Source organism: Sycon ciliatum, chromosome 8 (assembly GCF_964019385.1).
Source record: "Sycon ciliatum chromosome 8, ocSycCili1.1, whole genome shotgun sequence".
NCBI classification, from domain to species: domain Eukaryota; kingdom Metazoa; phylum Porifera; class Calcarea; order Leucosolenida; family Sycettidae; genus Sycon; species Sycon ciliatum.
This window is the reverse complement of record NC_088650.1, coordinates 13,530,856-13,553,057: the sequence shown is the minus strand read 5'-3', so window position 1 is coordinate 13,553,057 and position 22,202 is coordinate 13,530,856. Positions and strand designations below refer to the sequence as shown.

At 47.1% G+C, this 22,202-nt stretch overlaps 1 protein-coding gene across 1 annotated transcript; it reads left to right on the top strand.

Moving 5' to 3' along the window:
• Positions 1-7,118: 7,118 nt before the first annotated feature.
• On the top strand, positions 7,119-21,879 carry LOC135823362 (uncharacterized). Its single transcript, XM_065336215.1, has 4 exons — positions 7,119-7,226; positions 7,797-7,857; positions 17,288-17,674; positions 21,049-21,879. The coding sequence occupies exons 1-3, from the start codon at positions 7,206-7,208 to the stop codon at positions 17,665-17,667; spliced, it is 462 nt and encodes a 153-aa protein (XP_065192287.1). The 5' UTR covers positions 7,119-7,205; the 3' UTR covers positions 17,668-17,674; positions 21,049-21,879.
• Positions 21,880-22,202: the final 323 nt, after the last annotated feature.

Here is a 22,202-nt window from a genome sequence, read left to right as displayed (position 1 = left end):
TTTAGAATTGTAGTCATGAGTTGTGTTGATAAGGTCATCCTGCATCATATTGCACTGAAATCGTCATCCTGTTGATGTTGACACAACATTTGGAAGTAGTTCAATGACTTCAAAGTCATATTACCCGATTGTCTAAGGGCGCGTTTGGTTGGTACGAACTAGAACAGGATTCACCAGAACAGCGCGTTTGGTTGGGACTGCACCTGTTCTGGGTCGGCCAGAACATGTTCTGCTTGCTCCGGCCTCCAGGCCGGAGCAGACCGAGCAGTTTCACTTTTTCACAGTGAAACCTGGCGGGAACATCGATTTTGGTCCCATAATTATGATCACGTGCATACGCTTTTGGGTTGGACTCGTCGTACCGTACACAGTGACCATGGTGAGCATGAAACTGATATCACAGTGACGATAAGTCCATACAACTGCACAAGAACCTATTGCAAATGAAGCATAGCGGCACCAGTATTGTATTTTGGAAACAAGGCCTGGATGGGGTACTGCTCTCCCGCCAAAGCATCTGTGCCTTGAACCTGTTGCCTGCTTCTTGGCACTCTGTGTTTGTCCGTTCTGCAGAGTGCTCGTACTGAACCCAACACTGCTCAGCAGCTCCAACACCAGCTTCTGGAAGAGTTTGCCGACGTTTTCCACAGGTCACAGCTTCCACCTATGGACAGTCCGCCAATGGACATCCAGTTGGAACCAGGTGCCGAACCCAGCTGGGTCCGCACTGCCCGCACCATACCGTTTGCCTACTGGGTCCACATAAACGCTCACTGGACAGTCTGATCGATGATCGTATTATCGAGCCAGTCACGGAACCCTCTGCGTGGTGCCATCCCATCGTTCACGTTAGGAAGAAGGGCATTACGGAGATGCGACTGACTGCGGACCTTCGGAAGTTGAATGATCAGGTACGCAGACCCACCCATCCTGCTCGTACACCACATGATGCAGTGGCAGCCATCGTCAAAGTTCGCTACTTCACGAAGCTTGATGCCCGACATGGCTATTGGCAAGTCCCGCTGTCCGACGATGCCAAGCCGTTAACCACATTATTACACCGTGGGGGCGGTACCAGTTCCTTCGCAACCCGCAGGGCCTTGTATCTGCTGGGGATGTGTTTTACTCTCGCACAGATGCGGCGTTTGATCGTCTCACCAACTTTGTTAAAGCGGATGACGATGGTCTTGTGTACGATACCGAACTGACGGCTCATTTCACCCAAGTTAGTGACGCTCTGCTCCGCGCCCGTCAGCACGGCATTACCCTGAACACCAAAAAGTTCGTCTTCGGCGTCCCAGAAGTCGACTACTGTGGCTACCATATCAACACTGATGGTCACACCGTCGACAGTGACAAGACGGCAGCCATCACTGATTTCCCAGTACCCGTTAATCGCACTGACGTCCGCTCATTCTTCCGGCTAATCAACCAGTGTAGTGATTTCTCGCCCCGTATTGAACAGCTCAGCGACCCGCTTCGCCCATTGCTGAAATCCACGAATGAGTTCCTGTGGGAGACGGTACACACCGACGCGTTTAATAACGTCAAAGCTGCCCTGGCTTCTCCCCCGGAACTGTCGTTCTTTCAGCCTGGCCGACCGCTTCGGCTAGAAACTGATGCGTTCGTGAAGAACGGACTTGGTTATGTTTTGTGGCAGCAGCAGGGCGACACCTGGTGCATCCTCCAATGTGGAAGCCGGTTCTTCTCCGATGCTGAGACGACATACGTCGTCATTGAGCTCGAATGCCTTGCGGTTACGGTACCTATACTTAGGGTTCCCTGTAAAAAGGCGCTGACGCCTGTTGGGAATTCCCTAGTGAAAGAAGAATAAACGAGAGAGCTTGGAAGCTCAGGGCCCTACGCTATGCTTTTTTGCCTTGATGACCTAGACAAAAAAAAGCATAGGGATGTTATAAATTCTTTAAAAAATCCTTTTTTTTTAGACATAACCTGGTATTCGAACCCGCACTATCGCGCGCCCTGCATGCATCCCCCGATACACTTCGCATACATACTAATTCTTCAAAGTTGTTTCACATTGTGATCTTGCATTTGAAAGCCCTATTTGAATATGCATTGTGGCCAGCCGTCTTTGATGGCACGGTACGGTAGGGGATAGGTACGAGACAGGTACGATCGAGGGTAATACAACACCGTCTCCCGTACCGTACCGTACCATCAAACACAGCTGGCCACATACAGCAGCCCGCAATATTCAAATAGGGCTTTCAAACGCAAGATAATAACGTGAAGCAACTTGGAAGAATGGGTATGAATGCGAAGTGTATGGGGGAATGCATGTATGGCGATAGTGCGGGTTCGAATCCCAGGATATGCCTGAAAAAAAAATAGGAGAATTGAAAAAATTATAACATCCTATGCTTTTTTGCCGTCAGATACGGATAGCGCCAGGCGTGACACAAACAAACAAACAAACAAACACACAAATACCAAACGAGAGAGCTTGGAAGCTCAGGGCCCTACGCTATGCTTTTTTTGCGTTGATGACCTAGACAAAAAAAAGCATAGGGATGTTATAAATTCTTTAAAAAATTCCTTTTTTTTAAGACATATTAAACCTGGGATTCGAACCCGCACTATCGCGCCCTGCATGCATCCCCCGGTCTTTAAAAAATTCCTTTTTTAAAAGACATAACCTGGGATTCGAACCCGCACTATCGCGCCCTGCATGCATCCCCCGATACACTTCGCATACATACTAATTCTTCCAAGTTGCTTCACATTATGATATTGCATTTGAAAGCCCTATTATGCATTGTGGCCAGCCGTCTTTGATGGTACGGTACGGTAGGGATAGGTACGGGACAGGTACGATCGAGGGTAATACGACACCGTCTCCCGTACCGTACCGTACCATCAAACACAGTTGGCCACATACACCTGCCCGCAATATTCAAGGCTTTCAAACGCAAGATCATAACGTGAAGCAACTTGGAAGAATGGGTATGAATGCGAAGTGTATGGGGGAATGCATGTATGGCGATAGTCCGGGTTTGAATCCCAGGATATGCCTGAAAAAAAAAATAGGAGAATTGAAAAATTTATAATATCCCTATGATTTTTTGCCGTCAGATACGGGATAGCGCCAGGCGTGACACAAACAAACAAACAAACAAACACACACACAAACAAATACCAAATTAAAGCTGGGTGGACCCTGGCTAGCGCCAGACGTTACCGTCTTCTGCATAGCTACGGGAATTAAAGCTGTGTGGACCCTGGCTAGCGCCAGACGTTACTGAAGTAACGTCTTCTGCATACATGTAGCTACGGGAATAAATAAATAATATACCTGGGCAGTATGCAAGTGCTCAATCTACCTCTCCAGTGCTCGGATCGGTTTGAAGTAAAGTTGTTACTGACCACCGCCCGCTCCTCCCTATTCTGAATTCCTACTGTACTTGGATCAGATAGAGAATCCCAGGCTGCAGCGGTTCGTCCTGAAACTGCGGCCCTATCAAGTATCAGCTACACGCAACCTGGCGGAAAGGCACGGATCATGCTTTCCCTGATGCTCTGGCCCAGCAAGGGCCGCCATCCAGTCAGCGACCCCTGCCCTGATTACGAACTGGATGAGAGTAGATCTACTGTCTCTCAGGGCGCTGCTATCCGTGCGTGCACGCTTGACACGTCTGGTGGCCTGAAGTACCAGGAGCTCCGTTCCGCAGCCCAGGCCGACACTTACTACCACTGTACATGTACCAGTGCCTAGTTTAGTTCATTTTTTGTATTGTTTTGTATTTTATTATTTTACTTGGGCATTCCCAACAGACCCTAAGCCTCAAGCTGTGTTCACAACTGGCGCGTGTACGCGTGAAACCACGCGTTTGTGCGTATATTTGCTGGCTTTTGGGGCGCCATGCGTACGGAAACGCGCCGAAATGGAAATTCCAACATGTTGCGCACCAGGCTACATGCCAGTCACTTTGACTGGCGGGGTCAAAAAATTAGTACTCGAAGGTGTCGCACGCGCTCGGATTGCTGTTTTTTGTGATATGTGATAGCTTGAGCGCGCGTTCAGGCACGCATGAACCGCAAGCGTACCGCGTCCACGCGCCAGTTGTGAACACAGCTTCAGGTCTTCTTACAGGGTGCCCAAGATGAATGAAATTTCATCGTGTCTGGCTTCCCTGCAAAGAGGGCCCTCATGCCTGTCACTCCAGCAGTACTGGAATGGTCATGAGCACCTCTTTATTGACAGTGGTTTGGTGATGAAAGGACCTCGTCTCCTGATTCCCATCGCGCTGCGGCAGCGTGTCTTGTCTGATCCACACGCATCCCATCAAGGATTGACGCGCACGAAGTCCCGTGCCCGCAGATTGTTTTCTGGCCAGGATTGTCAGCCGACATCGAGCATGTTGTCTGCAGTTGTGACAAGTGCCGCCTGCACAGCGCCTCACAACCGAAGGAACCACTCCGTGTGGAAGATCGTCCTCCAGATCTGCCGTTCCAGCACTGCAGCGCCGACCTGTTAGAAGTGTGAAGGCCTCCAGTATCTGGTGTATGTGGACCGACTAACCAGCTGGCCCTGCGCTGCCAAGCTCGGAGTCGGATGCACTGCCCCTCTGCAGGCGTCATTCGGACTCTTCGCCGCTGGTTTCCTGACATTGGTGTCCCTGAGGTACTTACCAGTGATGGTGGCCCTCAGTTCCAGTTCCATGTATTCGCCAAGTTCTGTGATACATATACATGGCACATTCGTCACGCTAAATCCTCTTCGCATTATCCACAGTCAAATGGGCTTGGCGAGAATGCCGTGAAAGCAATGAAGTCGCTGATTCACAAGACACCTGGAAATGGCAATCTCGACGTGGATTCCTTTCAACGTGCGTTGCTTGAGTGGAGGAATACGCCGAGCTCCACTGGTCAGAGTCCAGCCCAAGCTCTCTACGGCCGGCATCTGTCGTCTTTTGTGTTTGCCCACCATTCCAGCTTTGCTCCTGCATGACAAACACACGCTAATGAAGTTGACCAGCGCCCATCGCACTACTAGTATCTGGAGTTAACTCAGCAGCATTACAACCGCTCTGCTCGGTCCCTTCCTCGTCTGTCTCTTGGAGCACATGTCAACATCCAGCATCCCCAGGCCAAGTTGTGGTCAGCTCATGGCTCAATCGTGGCCATTGGTCAGCATCGGGACTACTTGGTGAAACTTCCAGGCGGCCGCATCTATTGGCGCAACCGCCGTTTCCTTCGACGGAGAGTCTCTCCTACACCACCGCCAACTGCAGCCATTCCTACTGTTTATGCTCCAGACGCTGCACAAGGCCAGACACCAGTTGCCTCTACTTCCCCTGGTGTACATGCCCCAGCACAGCCTGCACCACGCCGCAGTCATCGCCATCGGCAGCAGAACGTCCCGTTTAATGTGAAATCCACACGCGGACAATCTTCTGCCAGACCTATGACTGTTGCTGTTAGTTATGCATTTTATTGCTGTTGTGTTTTTGTGTTTTTTTTTTGATCAGATAAAAATGTCTTTTATCTCAGAAGGCGGGTGGTGTATCCATAATGTTCTGCCCGTTGTACGCATTGCCTTTTCCACTCGCGTTTGTACGCATACTAGTACACACATGCATCACGGTTTTCTGCCTGTCCCTTGCTCTGAACAAGAAGTCTTTGTTGTTGTTGTTGTTGTTTGGCTTTATTTAAAGTGGAGTTCCAAAACAGGCCTAAACCTAATGACAATGGTCCCACTGATAATAAGAGAAAAGAAAAATATATAATAATAAGCGGTCTTTTCTCTTTGTCTTCTGAAAGATAAGTCACAAACCCTACCTCGTGTGTTTGCGTTTGTTGACACAACACCCCCGGGTCCAGCTACCGAGCACCTTACGCAGAAACGTACGTAGGCAGCGTGTCAATAGCAGTGTCGCTAGCTCTTACATTGCGACCACAATAATAGAAAAGCTGACAGGATCACTTTTCTAGATAAGGTGTTTCTGCACTTTTCATGCCCATTTGTCACACCTACATGTACATTCTATCCTTATCATACGCCTAACTTTATGTAATACTTCCGCGACATTTGTAACACTTCTAAGTAATTAGTTACTGGGATTTTTATCAATGTTTTTTCGCTTGATCAATTTAGTTCCGTATTTCCACTGATGATCGGAACTTGAAAATAGATTATGGAAACACACAATTTCAAACCTGGAACAAATAATTGTCATGTTGCGTGGTGATGTCTGCGGCATTCATACTTTTCATAGTGGGGTACTAGCTGTGCTAGTACTTGCTAGGAACAGTCCGAACTAGCGCCCTGCATTGCAGCATTTGCCTTGTACTGCATTCACAACAAGCTTTGTACTGCATTCAAGACTGACGTCATGCGCTTTGCTTTGCTACGTAATCACAAATGGCACCAGCCCGCTTTGCTGAAAAGAAAAAAAACCAAATCCTGCTTGCCCTGCTCTGCCAGACAACGGATCCTGCTTCAGCAGTGTTTCTTTTCCCACCATCCCTCCCTATCCAACTTATTCAAACCATCATTATAATTATCGTACCCATTAACGGGGCCCACTCTCAAAACTGGTCTTATCTAGCTATTTGCTGCGGCTCTGCCTTGCGCTATATTACATCCATTATTTTAGCATTGCCGCTCTACGTTATGCTAACGGCAGCTCTACTTTGAGCCAACAGCCGCTCGACTTTGAGCTAACAGCAGCTCCACTTTGAGCTAACCGCAGCTCTAATTTGAGCTAACAGCAGCTCTATCTTGAGCTAACAGCAGTTCCACTTTGAGTTAACCGCAGCTCTACTTTGATCTAACACCTTCTCTGCTCTGAGCTAACAGCAGCTCTGCTATGACCTAACAGCAGCTCTGCTCTGAGCTAACAGCAGCAACTCTACTTTGAGCTTCAAACCAGTTGTTTCTAAACCAGCACTCCTTAATCCAAAGATGCCTCTTTGTTGACTTGTTTGTGTGAGGGATGGGGCTAACTATTATTACAGCGGCTCAGCAATATTGCTCGCGGGTATAGCAGTGGGTTGACACTATTGCTGGTGTGTACAGCAGTGCAGTACTGTTGAATGTGGATACTACACCTTCACATCCTCTAGCAGCACTGTAACCAAGTACTTAAGAGCCTCTCATTTTGTCCAAAACCCATCTTCCTGAGCCTCTCATTTTGTCCAACACCCATCTTCCTGTACTAGACTGCTGCAAGTGGCTAACGATGGCGTTTGCAACTAAAACGGTAAGTGACGTTTGCTGCTTGCTTTACAAAATGCTCCGTTCAATGTTGCGCTGTAGTCAGAAAACGGAACGGTTGTGTTGAAAGTAAGGATTCAGGGAACACTCAATCTTTCGGTAGTCTTCATACATCATCAGACAATGTCTGTAGTACCAAACATCATTTTATTTTGAGATCGCAACGGTTCCGATGTTGAGCAAATTTGGCTCTCTTTTATTCCAGAGTGGACCTCATTCACCAATAATGTAGTAGAATCATGCATCAATTTTCTCCTTTGAACAAACAACAGCGACCACGTTGTCTTGATGTTTGCAGTACACTATAGCCAACTGAACCCGAGCGAGACTTCAAATAATTCAACAAAATATGACCGAAGCTAAGTTCTTATAATTACGTCCACACCTTTTGGCATTGACTGAGTCTACTGAAAACACCGCGTTGTTAATTCCTATACACATACACATGCACGTGCCTGTTTTGTGCTACAAGGAAGCCTTTGCATTGGGCTCTTGCTTCAGATTGGTCACACTTCTGTGTTCATGATTTGCGTACTCCATTTTAATGCTTTGGCAGATGGCTACCCTAATCTTGGTGGTACTGGAATCCATGTGTGGCATCACAGCACCTGTAGCAGGTAAGAAGATGAACAGTCTGTTGAATCAACGTAGGAGCTAGGGATTAACGTTACGTGACTCGCAAGTCAAAGAAATGAATGCTAGTATTCCTAGCTCTCTATTGACTCGAAGTGCCTTTAAATTTGATCATGGCCTTTCTAGATCCTGGTACTGAACTGACTTCAATGTTATGCTCGTTGGATGCCACTGGCGTTTTCGGAGGTCCCTATATGAAATTGATGTGAATTCCTAGCGAAACCAAAGAAGTTGTTTAACAAGACGAAAAGAAGAGTCCGTAGCCACTCCGAAACCCCAGTACATGATTGTACCACGTACCCCCTAGAGCCACAGAATGCTGTGCACAGTACAATAGCAATAAAAACTGCTTTATAGCAGTTTTCTAAAAAAAGTTATTGTGTTCTAGTCCATGGACCCCGTCTAAAAAGTAAGAAATTAACGAAGTGTGATAGCCGAAAATTAAAATTTCACACAAAACCTCACAATAATCACAACACTTGAAATGCTGCTTTCAACACTAAACTTGTACTGCACAACAATTGGCAACATGCATGTCATGCATGCATAGGAAAGAGGATCACGAGAGGAAAAGGTCTTATTATTATTATTATTATTATTATTAAATTTTGAATAGGGCAGTCCCACAGGCCTAGGGCCTTTTTACAGGTCTTCTGCATGGAGCTTTTCATTCTGTATGTGATTATTGTGAGGTTTTGTGTGAAATTTTAATTTTCGGCTATCACACTTCGTTAATTTCTTACTTTTTAGACGAGGTCCATGGACTAGAACACAATAACCTTTTTTAGAAAACTGCTATAAAGCAGTTTTTATTGCTATAATTTCTTTTGTTTTTTCTGTCACCAATGGAATGCCCTATATCAATATGTAAATGATGGCCTTCACATCATATCAATTACACCGTATCATACGCATTGATGTGCAAGCCTTGTCTTGCAGAAAATGGCACTAGCATGTTCTTCTGCGGGGATACATGTGAGTAGTGGTGGACCGTGGTGATACTTTTTTTATACGGAGGTCAATCTGTGCATGTTGCTGTAGCAGAATTTCATGACTCTGTCATAAAATTGTCTTGCCTTTCAGATATTTCAGATTTCCCCACCCTCGATCAGATTTATTTGAGAAATGTAACCAGGTGCGTGTCCCAGATGTTTTTGTTAATTCTGTGTTTATAATGGTTTATAATCATGGGTTATCGTGATAAGGTCATCCTGCATCATATTGCACTGAAATCGTAATCCTGTTGATGTCGATACAACTTTTGGAAGTACAATGTAGTTCAAAGACTTCAAACTGGTAGTCCACGATTTTCTAAAACAACACAGCAAAGGAGGAACAATAAACATGTATTAAAATGTAAACAAATACATTGCTCAGTCCGACACCTCGTTCCAACAACTACGCTGATCCTGAGGATAAAAGGGGCAAGGCTATGGTTGGAGGTACTGAGAGATAAACAAGGCACTCCATAATAATAAAATCTTACACATCTTTTGGTGAGTATGAATGATATCCAGTCGAACCTCTTTAGGACGAACACCAAGGGACCAATGGTATTTATTCTGTGAGTTTGTCAACCTTTTTTATAGCCAGTGAATACAATTATTTCTCCAATAGACATACGAATAGATTTCTTCTACAGCGAAAGATTCTAAGCCACACCAACTCATTGACTCGTCTCGTATGAAACAAATGAGTCACTAGAGAGGTTCTGCAAAACGAAAATGCGTACAAACGTTCGTTCATTGTCATGAAGTGCAAAACTTCGCACGAACTTTCGCAACTTTGGACGCGAAACTTGCAGGGAACGCGAAATGAACTGTCGTAGGACATTTCGTGAGATCGGGTCATGGCGTACGTGCACTTGGCCTGCGCAAACTACGAAAATGTGCAGAACACAAAGTTCGTGCAAACATTCGTACACACTTTCGCAAGGACTGTCGCGAAACTTCGTTCGAATTTTCGTTTTGCAGAACCTCTCTACTGAACGTTTCTTTAGCAACATGACGGCAACTGAAACAGCAACAGAGAAAGTACGATACATGTACAGCACATTCTTGCAGGTACTACAAACAGATTGCAGATCGTAATTCTTGCTTTGGCGGCACGAAACTTTATTTGGGGCAGTGCAATCTCGGCGATACTCACAAATAATAAATCAAAAGCCCAGACTCGAGTAAACATATCCAATCATACAAGTACGAGATCTTCACGAGACGAGACTGCACCCATTGGCTTGTTTCGTATGAAGCAAACAAGTTTACTGAACCTCTACACAATGGAGATTTTCCCTGGTATGCGAATTTATTTTGCAAACTCGGTCAATGGGTCCTTGAACCTTTCCCTCCAGATTGGGAACTGCCAACGATAGTATGCCACTCACCAGTGCCTTACTTGTAACGTACCAATGTACAATGAATATGAGTATTTCGACAACACATCTAACATAAGCCTTACCGTCAAGAAGGTGAACTCGCGTTCTTCGTACACTGTAGACAAGGGCAAAGAGATACAAATGGATCTAAATCCGAATAAAATCAGCACACGTTTCCGTAAATGAAAGGGTGAGCATAAGCAAATGAATCGAAGGAAACCGATCAACTCAGAGATCACCTGTCATCGAGTATTCAGTAAAAGGAGGCCTCGGCAGCGGAAAAGCTTATGGTTGGTTCACATATCGCCGGTACGCGCCGGGAGTCACCGGCGGTGGGCTTCTTGCAACCTCTCCCGGCGCATTGCGATTGTGTGAACCAGTGCAGTCGTAACAAAATCATACGGTAAAATATCGCAAGGGACCGCCGGCAAAGTTGGACAGTGCCCAACTCTTGCGATCTGCCCCGGCGCCGATCCCGTACGATTTTGACCAAAAGTGGTTTGTGAACAGTTCGCGCCGGTGATCGCCGGTTGCCGGGAGCCAGACTTTGTCAAAATATCAAACCAATACCTGTCCTAAATTTTCCTAAATTGAAGCTAGAGAGGAGATCCGTTCGCCATTCTTGTAGTCGCTTCAAGGCGGCAAATATGTCAGGATACCAGCCCGTCCTTCTCGGATGATCTGCTTGACCATTGTGCAACTCATGAGACAAATACAATTGAAACAAATATAACATTATAATGGATACATTGGCAAGTTCTTGTGACTTCATCAACGTTTGCAAGCATAATTTCGACACAATCGCTTACTAGACTGCAATAAAATGTGTAGAAATATTTTCATGATCTCCAGTAAAAGGTAGCACCGAGTGGCCATCACCGAAAGACCTTGAACTACTGAAGAAACAAAGAATTCAAGCTTCAATTGGCAAACCTGTCGTAGCATTTTGGCACATTCTGTACTACTTTGTAGTAGATTTGGTACTCGAACCGTAGGCGCAACGGATCGGGAGCTGGCTCACCGCCGATGTCTTGCGGCGCCGATTTTGCTTATGTGAACCAACCCTAAATTTAGAAAAGAGATCCTGTCAGCTTTTCCATTATTTATTGCATTCCGCCCAAAATCAGCACACTTTTCGTAAATGAAAGAGTGAACACAAGCAAAATGAATCAAAGGGAACTGGTCAACTCACCTGTCATTGAGTAATATTCCGCGAAAGGAGGTCTCAGCAGCGCCGAAACGAAATAAGCCAGGCCAGGAGACGAAATATCCGAAACAGCTCATACAAGAAGCAGTTCCAAAGAAGGAAGTTCCTCGCGCATGCACATCCGAACACGGACGTGCACTTAACTGCAACACAATGTCTGCCGTGCACGTGCACAGCACGCGGCTACCACCCTTTGGTGGATCTAATACCGAGCACCTTACGTAGAGACTTACGTAGCCTAAGTGAAATACCGAGCACCTTACGTAGAAAGTTACGTAGCATAGCGGTGTCGTTTTTCTTGCCATGTGAACACAATAATAGAAAAGCTGACAGGATCGCTTTTCTAAATGTACCACGTACCCCCTAGAGCCACAGAATGCTGTGCACAGTACTGATAATGCCTACTCAACTTTTGACGTCTGGTTTTTGCGCGTGCTTACGGCCGGCTTGTTCTCGGCAAACAACGCCGGATGCAGAGTTCCCAGTGTTGCTGGTGTAACGGCAGCGGTACCTGCGCCCAGTGTAGTTGCAGAAAGGACGGCCGCAGCTGTAGAGGATGCTTTCCCTCACGGAAAAACCGATGCAAGAACAGTCCGCCATCATCCCAACCAACACAGGACCAGGCCAAACGGACCGAGCTGTCACAGGACAGTACGGGAATCCGTTATACGACAACTGCCAGCGCGGTCAACGTGTGTGTAGAGCTGAATGCGGGCGATGTAGACGCCAGTGTTGATGCACTGTTGGAGGCGTGCAGGGGGCAAGCAGCCATGATACGCCATCAGTTACATGTACTGAGTCAGCTGTTATTACTACGGCCGACCCTGCGCGCACAGGAGCAAAGGATGCCTCCAAGGCCGGACTGCCAACTAGCTCCCAGGAACATGCTTGGGACCTATTGGAGCAGCACCACGATGCACAGAGCACCGCGGCCGAGGAAGAAGCCGATGCTGCTAGACTGCCTGTCACCAGCGGAAATGACTCGCTCCACAACGACACAGAACTCCTGGCAAATCTCGCAGGGTCGCAAAGGGCAGACATGTCTTCCACCCCGGGTAGTTCCCCCGTTCGGGGCCAGGCTCCTCCGCCTCTGCATGATGATCTGCCCGCTTACATCGAGGCGAGGAAGACTGGCTTCGCGCTGGGCACCATGAGCGAGGCTGACTCAGAAGCTGCGATCAATGCCGCTTACGACGAGGCTGTACACTTCCGTCCAAATGCGTTCAATCCTCCCAGAGGCTCCGTGGGGAAGGCCTTCATCCTGCAACTGAGTCGCTACCTCGCCTGCTTCGGAAACGCGGCGACTTTTGAAGGCATAGCCCTGAAAGTAGCGATGGTCTTCCAACAGCTAATGCTACAGAATCCCCATGCCCAGGATTCCCACTCGCTGTCTGCTGTGCTGAGACGACGACTCGACACGTGGAATCAAGGGGACATCCAGAATCTCCGCCACGAGAGTCGCACTATCCAGGGTCAGCTAACGGACCGCAACAAGAGTTCGTCCCATGCCAATCAAGATGGAAACTTGGCACGGCATTTCGCGTCCCAAGTAACAAGCGGGAGGATGGCATCTGCACTGCGGGACCTCGAGGGCCCACCGACAAAGGGCCACCTGAACCTGGACGACAAGATCGATGATACAACCGTCCGGGAAGCTTTGAAGGCCAAACATCCAGAGAGCGCCCCCCTCTCCCCAGGGGCACTTCTGCAAGGCGAAATTCCGGCACCACCTCACCCAGTGCGGTTTGACGCTCTCACGCGCGAAGCCTTGAGGAAGGCGGTATTGAACACCCATGGTGCCGCTGGACCATCCGGCGTTGACGCTGAGAACTGGCGCTGGATGTGCACGAGCTTTGCTGATACATCCGATTCTCTGTGCGACTCACTAGCTCTGTGTGCACGTCGCCTAGCAACGACATTCGTTGATCCGAATGCCCTAGAGGCCTACCTAGCCTCGAGGCTAATCCCTCTCGACAAACACCCGGGCGTGAGGCCGATCGGCATAGGCGAGGTGCTTCGTCGTGTAGTGGGGAAGGCGATTCTTCACGTCATCAGCGCAGACATCCAGGAAGCTGCTGGTGGTTTGCAGCTGTGTGCCGGGCAGGATTTCGGTATTGAGGCCGCAATTCACGCTATGCATGATGTATACGACCAGGAGGACACCCAGGGCATCATCATGGCTGATGCAACTAATGCGTTCAACAACATCAATCGCGCCGCCTGCCTACGGAATGTGCAGCACCTATGCCCCTCGTTTGCCACGGTTGTAATCAACACCTACCGTCAGCCCAGCAATCTCTACGTGGATGGTGAATGTATTCATTCCAATGAGGGCACAACACAGGGCGACCCCATTGCGATGCCGTTATATGCGATCGGCGTAGTCCCTCTCATCCGGGAGATCGTAACACCCGGCGCCTGCCAGCTATGGTATGCGGACGATTCGTCCGCAGGTGGCCGACTCGTTCCTCTCCGAACCTGGTGGGACAAACTGCACGACAGAGGGCCTGATTTCGGATACTTCCTCAACCCAGCAAAGTCCGTGCTCGTGGTGAAGCCTGACGACTACGATGAAGCTGTCCAGCTGTTCGACGGCACAGGCATCCACATCACCGCCACAGGCAACCGCTACCTGGGTTCAGCCATAGGCACACCTGCGTTTGTCGAAGACTACGTACACGAGAAAGCCCGGGACTGGTGTGGGCAGGTCGAATCACTGACATCAACCGCCCTGCCTCAGCCACAAGCAGCCTATTCTGCTTTCACCCGAGGCCTCTCCAGCCGCTGGTCTTTCCTCTGCCGGGTACTCGAAAGTGCGTCTGCTGGCCTTGCTTCACTGGACCGGGTCATTGCCACGAAGCTCCTCCCAGCTCTCACAGGCCAGGAAATCAGCTCTGAGCTCCGCACCCTTTTCTCCTTCCCCTGCCGGAACGGAGGTCTAGGAATATTGGATCCCACCTCTCTGTCGGCCCAGTACCAATCCTCACGTGCCATTACTGCTCCTATGGTTGCCAACATCCTCACCCAGAGTTTCAACCTGGGCGACTCTTTGGCAGAGGTCGCCAGCCTGAAGGCCTCTAACCGCAAGGATGTGAAGGCAGCTGCCACGGAAGCCCTTCACCAATTCACCGCCCGAGCCTCCTCTGCCCTCCAGCACTCCATCAACCTTGGCAGTGAGGCGGGTGCGTCCAGCTGGCTCACGTGTCGCCCCCTCAGTCGGCATGGGTTCAGCTTGTCAAAATGTGAATTTCGCGATGGTCTGGCATTGCGGTATGGCTGGCACCCTGCACGGCTCCCTTCTACTTGTGTCTGTGGTGCCACCTTCTCTGTTGAGCATGCTCTCTCTTGCCCCACTGGTGGTTTCCCGACGCTTCGCCACAATGAGGTACGGGACATCATCGCTGGCCAACTGAAGAAGGTGGCACACAGCGTAGAAGTAGAGCCTCATCTCCAACCCCTCACCGGCGAGCTTTTCCGCTACCGGACGGCGTCCACCGAGGATCAAGCCCGTCTGGATGTGGCGGCGAGTGGCGTGTGGGGAGGACGGTTTGAACGCGTTTATCTTGATGTACGGGTGTTTAACCCTTTCGCTCCTTCAAACCGTTCCTCTTCTCTCGCTGCTCGCTACCAGAGCCATGAGCGAGAGAAGCGTCGCAGGTATGGTCAGAGGGTGCAAGAAGTTGAGCGAGCCTCCTTCGTACCTGTCGCATTCTCAGCCACAGGTGGAGCCGGTCGAGCTGCTTCCGCTCTTCTCAAGCGAATTGCTGCTCTGTCTGCTGAGAAATCCGGAGAGCCATACGCAATGGTGATGGCGTTGCTGCGTTGTCGTCTTGGTTTTGGTCTCCTGCGTGCCAGTGTTGCCTGCCTTCGTGGTGCCCGGCGGATGCGCCGCGTCAATGATCAGTCTGCTGTCCTCGCAAACGCGGAGGCTGCATTGATTTAACTTTCTTTGCACCTCCTGCAGTCTAGGTACTGAGTATCATTGTTATCTTGTGTGTGTGTGTATGTGTGTATGCGTGAGTCAACAGCGTTGATAAAGTTATTGTGTTTACCCCTCTTGTTTTCTCATCATTGTGTTGCTTTTAATGTTTAATCTTGCCCGTAAAAGAGGCTGTTTTTGATGTAAAAAAAAAAAACAGTACATGTACCACGTACCCCCTAGAGCCACAGAATGCTGTGCACAGTACATGTACATGTACTGGTATATCCAAGTTCTGTTATCAGAGTATAACCATCTTCAGTCCTCGACTACACCATTTCAAGATGACGGTGCAAATTTCCAAGAGCCTCAAAGGGTATCTTCATAAGGCTGAGAAAGATGAAGCGGGCCAGTCGCACTACGTTAACCCATGGGGGAAATTTGTATTTATTTTGTATTTATGATTAAAAGGATTTCCCAAAGGCATAGCCTATCGGGGGATCTCCTAACAGTGAAAATGATCCTTGATTTATAGACTAGTGAAGCGAGTTGTGCAGGCAAATATACATGTATGCTGTTTACCCAATGCTGTAGACAGCAAGCTGTTTCGGCCATAAAGGCCTCAACAGTACTGTATGCTGTTTATATAAAAATATTCACGGTTTGCGCGAGACTCGGCTGGAAGCCGGGCTTTCCGCATCCGTAGGAACGCCACCACCCTTAAAGGATCAAGGCGGAGATGCAGCTCCTAAAGCAGTGGGAGGTGAGTGGATCAGCTCGCCAGCAAGTGGTCAAAGACCGAAAATCCCATTCACTGCATCCATGTTTTCCTCGTGCCAGGCCACGAGTTCCCAATTAACTGTGGGTCGCAGCACGGCTGGAAAAAATCCTTCCGCTTCCAAGCAGGTCTTGAACCTGGTACCCTCTGTTTCTCAATCATGATCTTAGACCATCACACTATGCCTTCCTGCTGTTTATAATGAGCGCGAAATTGTTCCCGAAATTCTGAAACGGAATCTATAGCGGTAATCTTGGGTGGAAAAAAGGCAATTCCATAATTTGCCGATTTTATATAAGAAAGGGGAAGATGAATATTTCCCATGAGAGTTGAAAACAAGCTTATTCGGTCTGCGTTGGCTACGAGAAATATTGATATTAAAAAGGGATAAGATACGAAGTTGAAAGTGGATGTATTTGAAATGAATTGTAATAGCGATGAGGGTACATCTGAAATGGAGGGATTCTAAATTACACATACTATTTAAACTATCTTTTGATTAATATGCATACCAAGTAAAATATTAAATACTAAAGCCTCTTGTATTAAATACTACTACTACTACAACTACTACTTTTTGAAGTACTACTAATATCTGTCAAATTCTATCTTGGCTGACCTTAGTAACCGTCTACACACCTTAGCCTGCAGGACATCAAACATACATGTAGCTAGCTGTGCAGTAGTAAGGGCGATTCTCCAGATTGGGGTGGCATATTCTATTGTGGGGCGTACATATGATTTGTAGAGCAAGGCAAATGTTGGGTTAAGGTAGATAGCGACTCATATAGCACAATAAATTTACTCTTTGCTGAAATTTCTTGGATATGGTATTGAAATGATTATCGAACTTAAGATTACTGCTGAGCTGCACTCCTAAATGTTTACAATCCTGCTTGAAATGTAGAGAATACAGAGTAATAACATACAATGTACATAGCTAAGGTGTGTTGCTATCATGTTCAGGATTATTGTCTTTGTGCTGCACTGATGTGTTCACAAAGGACGAAACATTACTCTCCGCAGATCGAGTACAATACGTTATGTCGGGGGAAGTGTATTCTAGCCGACAAAGGAGAAGGCACTTTGTCATGAAATAATTACTTCTTCCTACTTTCTATGTTTCTTTTCTAAAGGTTTTTTCCCACTTCCATATTTTCCTCCTCCTGCTTGGGGTCCTCCTGTACCAAAATGGAGCGCCGGTGAATTGAACGCACCGATTTTGTACCCACAACTGGGCAGTCACCACGCTGGTTTCCTTATCTTCGGCCCTTCAGTGAACAAGCCCATCACTGAAATCACAGTACACTGCGAAACTACTAAAGCAGCGCCGCAGGTCACTGTCTCTGGCCGCACCAACAGCATCATTCAGGACTATAGGCCAATTGCGCAGGTGACTGTCACAGGTCTACAGCCGAGCACGGAGTACGTGTGCTACTACACCGCCACCAACATTTTCGGGACTAGCATGCGCAGCTTAGTAAGCGGGCGTTTCATCACCTCCCCGTCTCACTAGTAATCTGGTAAGTCAAAATATTGCAGTTTCCCTGCCAGGTTTCAGGTGTAATGTAGAATTAGGCGACCAGCCTACACGTGATATAGCGCCTTTTAGGTATAATCTAAATTAAGGTGCCTGGTTTCTCTACCGAAGTTACCGAAATAAAAATTGCACCAAAATAAACGTGTTGTACTGTACGCAATGGTGCCAAGTGAACGGTGTCCACAGCTCTGGCGATGCAACCTTAGTCAATGAGGATATTCCAGTACTCAGTAGTCGAATAGAGCCGGGCACTGCAAAGCAAAAGCATTGAATACTCTGGTAATTGGATTTTGTACCTTCCTGTTTTCACGGGGCGAGTTTTAATGGTCAAACCTGGATACCACGTTGGCTGGTAAAATTCCTCATTCATACAATCATCATCATCATCATCACAAGCCCTTAGCCCTAAGACCGTTGGGGCGTCACAGAGCAAGCATGAACAAGCAAGCGCCATAAAAATCGATCGCGTGCAGCAGCGAGCAGGGAATGCACGTCAAGTGCAGTCCATGAACTAATATTATCAAGCCATGACATTCTGGGCCTGCCTCCGCCACGACCTCCAGCAACACAACCCTGAAAAACAGTCAATGACAAACAGCCGGAACAAACAATATGACCAAAAATTGCAATTTCCTTTTACGAACAGAAACAATAAGTGGAACTTGTTTGTGAATACTATTTATTTCCTCCCTAACAGACACATTCGTCCGGTGACCAGTGAACGGAATCCTGAGAAGGCGTCGATAGCTTCTCATTTCGAAAGCCTCGATCTTTTCACAATTTCACACTACATACATTATTTCTCAAGGAGCTGTTGACGGAGACTGCCTATTAAAGTTCTATTGAATCGATAAAATTTATATAAAAATACAGTACGACACAGTGACGAGGAAGACGGTGGGGCACAAGTTATGCGTTAGAGTTCGCCAATTAAACGAGGTTTTGAACAGTCAGACGTCAGACGCTAATGCACAACCTGTGCCCCATCGTTCTCCTTATTTCCAATTTCGAATTACCTAGGCTGACCATCTGAGTCCTTTTAAATACAGTGACGGCATATACGTTTCAAGCTTCCTAACTGTGCGTCTAAAAATATTAGTCTAGTATTTAGTCTAGTATTCCTAGTAGTGAGTCGTGCTGCTCGTAAAACTACAGTAAAACCTGGTGTAAGCGACCTCTGGGTTTAGCGACCACCTGCTCTTGACGACCGTTTTTCCATGCACTGACAGTTCTACACACACACTGCGGGACCTGGTTGTAAAGACCACCTGGCTTTAACGACCGCTTTTGCTTGCACCGTGGGGTGGTCGCTTAAACCATGTTTGACTGTATAACATCGTTAACATGTTTATTGCAAAGCCACCATTCCATGTATTTTACAATTTCGCACAGAACTCCTCTGACACTGCTGATCAGTGTGCACTACGGAATTTACCTTTTGCAGCAGACCTGAAACAAATCAATTTCCCCATCTGGGTATGGCCTGGAACTTGCGCTGCCGAGGTCTGGTGCCATTGATTTTGAAATCTTGGCATAAAGTAGAGGTTCAGGAATCAGGGCCCCTTTGTGCCAACTTTAATATGGTAAAATTACCCTGGTTGGTCTAATCGAGAGTTCATGCCTGTAGCACACAATACGCTGAACAATGCATGTACATGTACATGTGCAATGGTAAATGTACACGACTATACATCAGACAGAAGCACACCCACTTGGATCCTCTCCCTTCCATATGTACATGTACATATATGACATTGCTGATACGACTAAACGGTACTGTTAGAAGCGTATCTTTTTCATGATTGATTGATTGATTGATTTTTATTTCACGGATCCTCCAGAGGCACATAGATGCCTATCGAAGGGAGTCTCCTAAGTAAGTATGGAAAATGAGAAAGTATGTTCGTAAGGGAGAAGAGGTGATGCGCGTAGTCAGGGTCAGGTGCGTCTAGTTAGGTAGCCTATCTCAGGTCTTCTGATCCAAATCTTCTGAATTTTTACATGTCGTTTAATTAAAAAAAGCGAAATATTGTTCGTGATAGTTCTTTAATTTATAAGAAGAATAGAGGACCAAAGAGCTGCAAGTTGCGCTACAATATCCACTAACACTACCGGTTACTTTACAATCAGCTCTTGTGATAACACTGCACGACACTGGCCAGCGGTACTGACGTCGTGCACCTAACTGGCGATCAGCTCTAGCACATCTCGGATGCGCGGCACTCCAGCAGCCGTCCTACTTTGAAGTTATAGAAATATAACGTAAGGCGTGTTATGAATGTGATCGCGTGAGCTGATTGTAAAGTAACTGGTAGTGTTAGTGGATATTATAGCGTAACTTTTAGCTCTTTGGTACTCGTTTCTTTTTATAAATTAATCCTTGGCTTTCCACCCGTTATTATTATTATTATTATTTCCACCCGTTAGGCGCTGCATCTGCTGCTAGGGTTTACCGGGTGTTAGCGGCCGTCGTGAGTTCCCTTCGGGAACGGAAACGATAATTTACTTTCTTCTCACCCGAATCTTATAGTTCTTTAAATAGAGATTAATTCGGAGGAAACTTATCAGCACACAAAGAGACGAAGCCATTTTAAAATCTGATCTGGCTTTCCGCAACATTACTTCTTGAGTACATATCTACAGCCTAAGCTTTGTAGACAGAAGGAATTTGTTAGGCAGCTAGTGCTATTGTGACTTCCCACCTCCCTGTTACAGTTCTTACACTCTTTGACGCAACTCACGCCATCACTCAGCCTGGGTCAGTTTCATAAAAAATATTTCCTGCAGTATGCTGTATAAACAGTAGGACAGCGTTGTACTTCGTTACAATATCACCATGATTGTACTGATTTGAGAAGTAATGGCGCGAAGAGGCCTGATCAGACTTTCAACTGGCTTCGTTTCTTCCTGTGCCTCGATAGTTATTTCCAGGTACAGTCCTCCCTCTTGAATCCAGTACTTTATAAGCCAGCACCCTCTACCGGAGGATGTACTGTACCCAGTGACAGTGTGCTGACAGTGTGCTGTACACCGCGGAGGCAGAGCGTAATACACAACAACAAACAAGCCTTGATTGTCCTTCTTCTACAAACCAGAACCCTCTATAAACCAGAACTCTCTATAAACCAGCATAACATGCAGCAACTAAAATGTTCTTTTCATGCACATTGCAGTAGTGAATCAGATTTTCTAATCCAGCACCCTCCCTAATCCCGCAGAATTTCCATTGAACAAATGGTGCCGGATTATGAAGGCACCGCTGTATTGCTCATGACTTCAAGCAGATACTGGTGAGTGCAGTCGAGACAAAACTAACTCTTGCATTGCTATTTGTCACGTTCATGCTTTTCCCTCCAGGACACTCGCAAAGGAGATCGCCGCTGGGGAGACACTTTCATCTTCTTGCTTCGGGTCTTCAGTGAAATAGCCCAGGCGCCGGCCAGCCTGTGCCAATTGAATGCTATTTTCCACAGCACGTGTCTCGTGCCGCAAGTACAGATTTTATCCTAACCCTTTCTTCCTATCAATTATTTTGGTATATGATTATTTGATAGCTTTTAGATGTATTTGATCTATTTTATAACTTTTAGATATCCTAACTACAACGATCTGCATAAGCTCACCTACACCGAGCCAATACCAGGAATTGCGAAGCGAGCTAGATGGCGGTTACTCGGGCACATTCTACGCCAACCAATCGGCACACCCGGGAACCAAGCAATGATGGCATACCTAACTGCAGAGGAAACAACTAGACACAGGAAAGGAGCACCTCAGTCCTGCCTGGTAACCACCCTTCAGCGAGACTGCAAGCTAACTGCAGTTGCAGTGAAGACTGAAGACGAATCGACACCTAGAAACGCTCCGGGATTTTGCGGCTGATCGAACGAGATGGGACAACATCTGCTCGGCCATCACATGAACATATGGACTGTCTTACGTGCGTGGACGGTGCTTGTGGTCACTACTATATCAGGGTCTACAGGCATCCGAAGCACTGATTGTTTCTGTATTATTTTTTACTCAATGTATGCAACACTATTATCTCCACATCACCATGTTTTTATTTTTGTTTAGGTTTTTTCACTCCATTCACTTTTTCACTCCATTGTCGTGAGTTCCCCTTGGGAACGGATACGAGAATATTAACTATAATGTCAATTAAATATGGCAAAAAGATGTGAAAGACTACTAACTCTCTGTAGCACTCGCTGTGTATTATGTGGTTGCATGCAGATCTCGCGATCATGTTGGGGATGCCTTGAGATCATAAACGGCTTATCTCAGGCATGAGTGTCTCGAGGGAACAGTTCCCAAATCCTTTTCTGTAAAAAATTGCAGTGTGCTGAAACATGGTTTGAGCGATGGATGTACGATGTAGCGTAGTAAAGGCTGTATAGCCCTACTTTGAAGAGATCACCAGCAGCCCCAGGGCTCAGTGTATTTTATCAACAGATGCACAAGACGTTCGCGTGGACATAAAGCAGTTATTTCAATAGATGGGAGACAAG

What these genes read in the sequence shown, in the direction of transcription:
- LOC135823362 (XM_065336215.1), top strand. Translation starts at nt 7,206, where the DNA reads ATGGCGTTTGCAACTAAAACG. An exon ending in TGGCGTTTGCAACTAAAACG is followed by an intron (nt 7,227 to 7,796) that starts GTAAGTGACGTT and finishes ATGCTTTGGCAG; the next exon opens with ATGGCTACCCTAATCTTGGT. An exon ending in CATCACAGCACCTGTAGCAG is followed by an intron (nt 7,858 to 17,287) that starts GTAAGAAGATGA and finishes TCTTTTCTAAAG; the next exon opens with GTTTTTTCCCACTTCCATAT.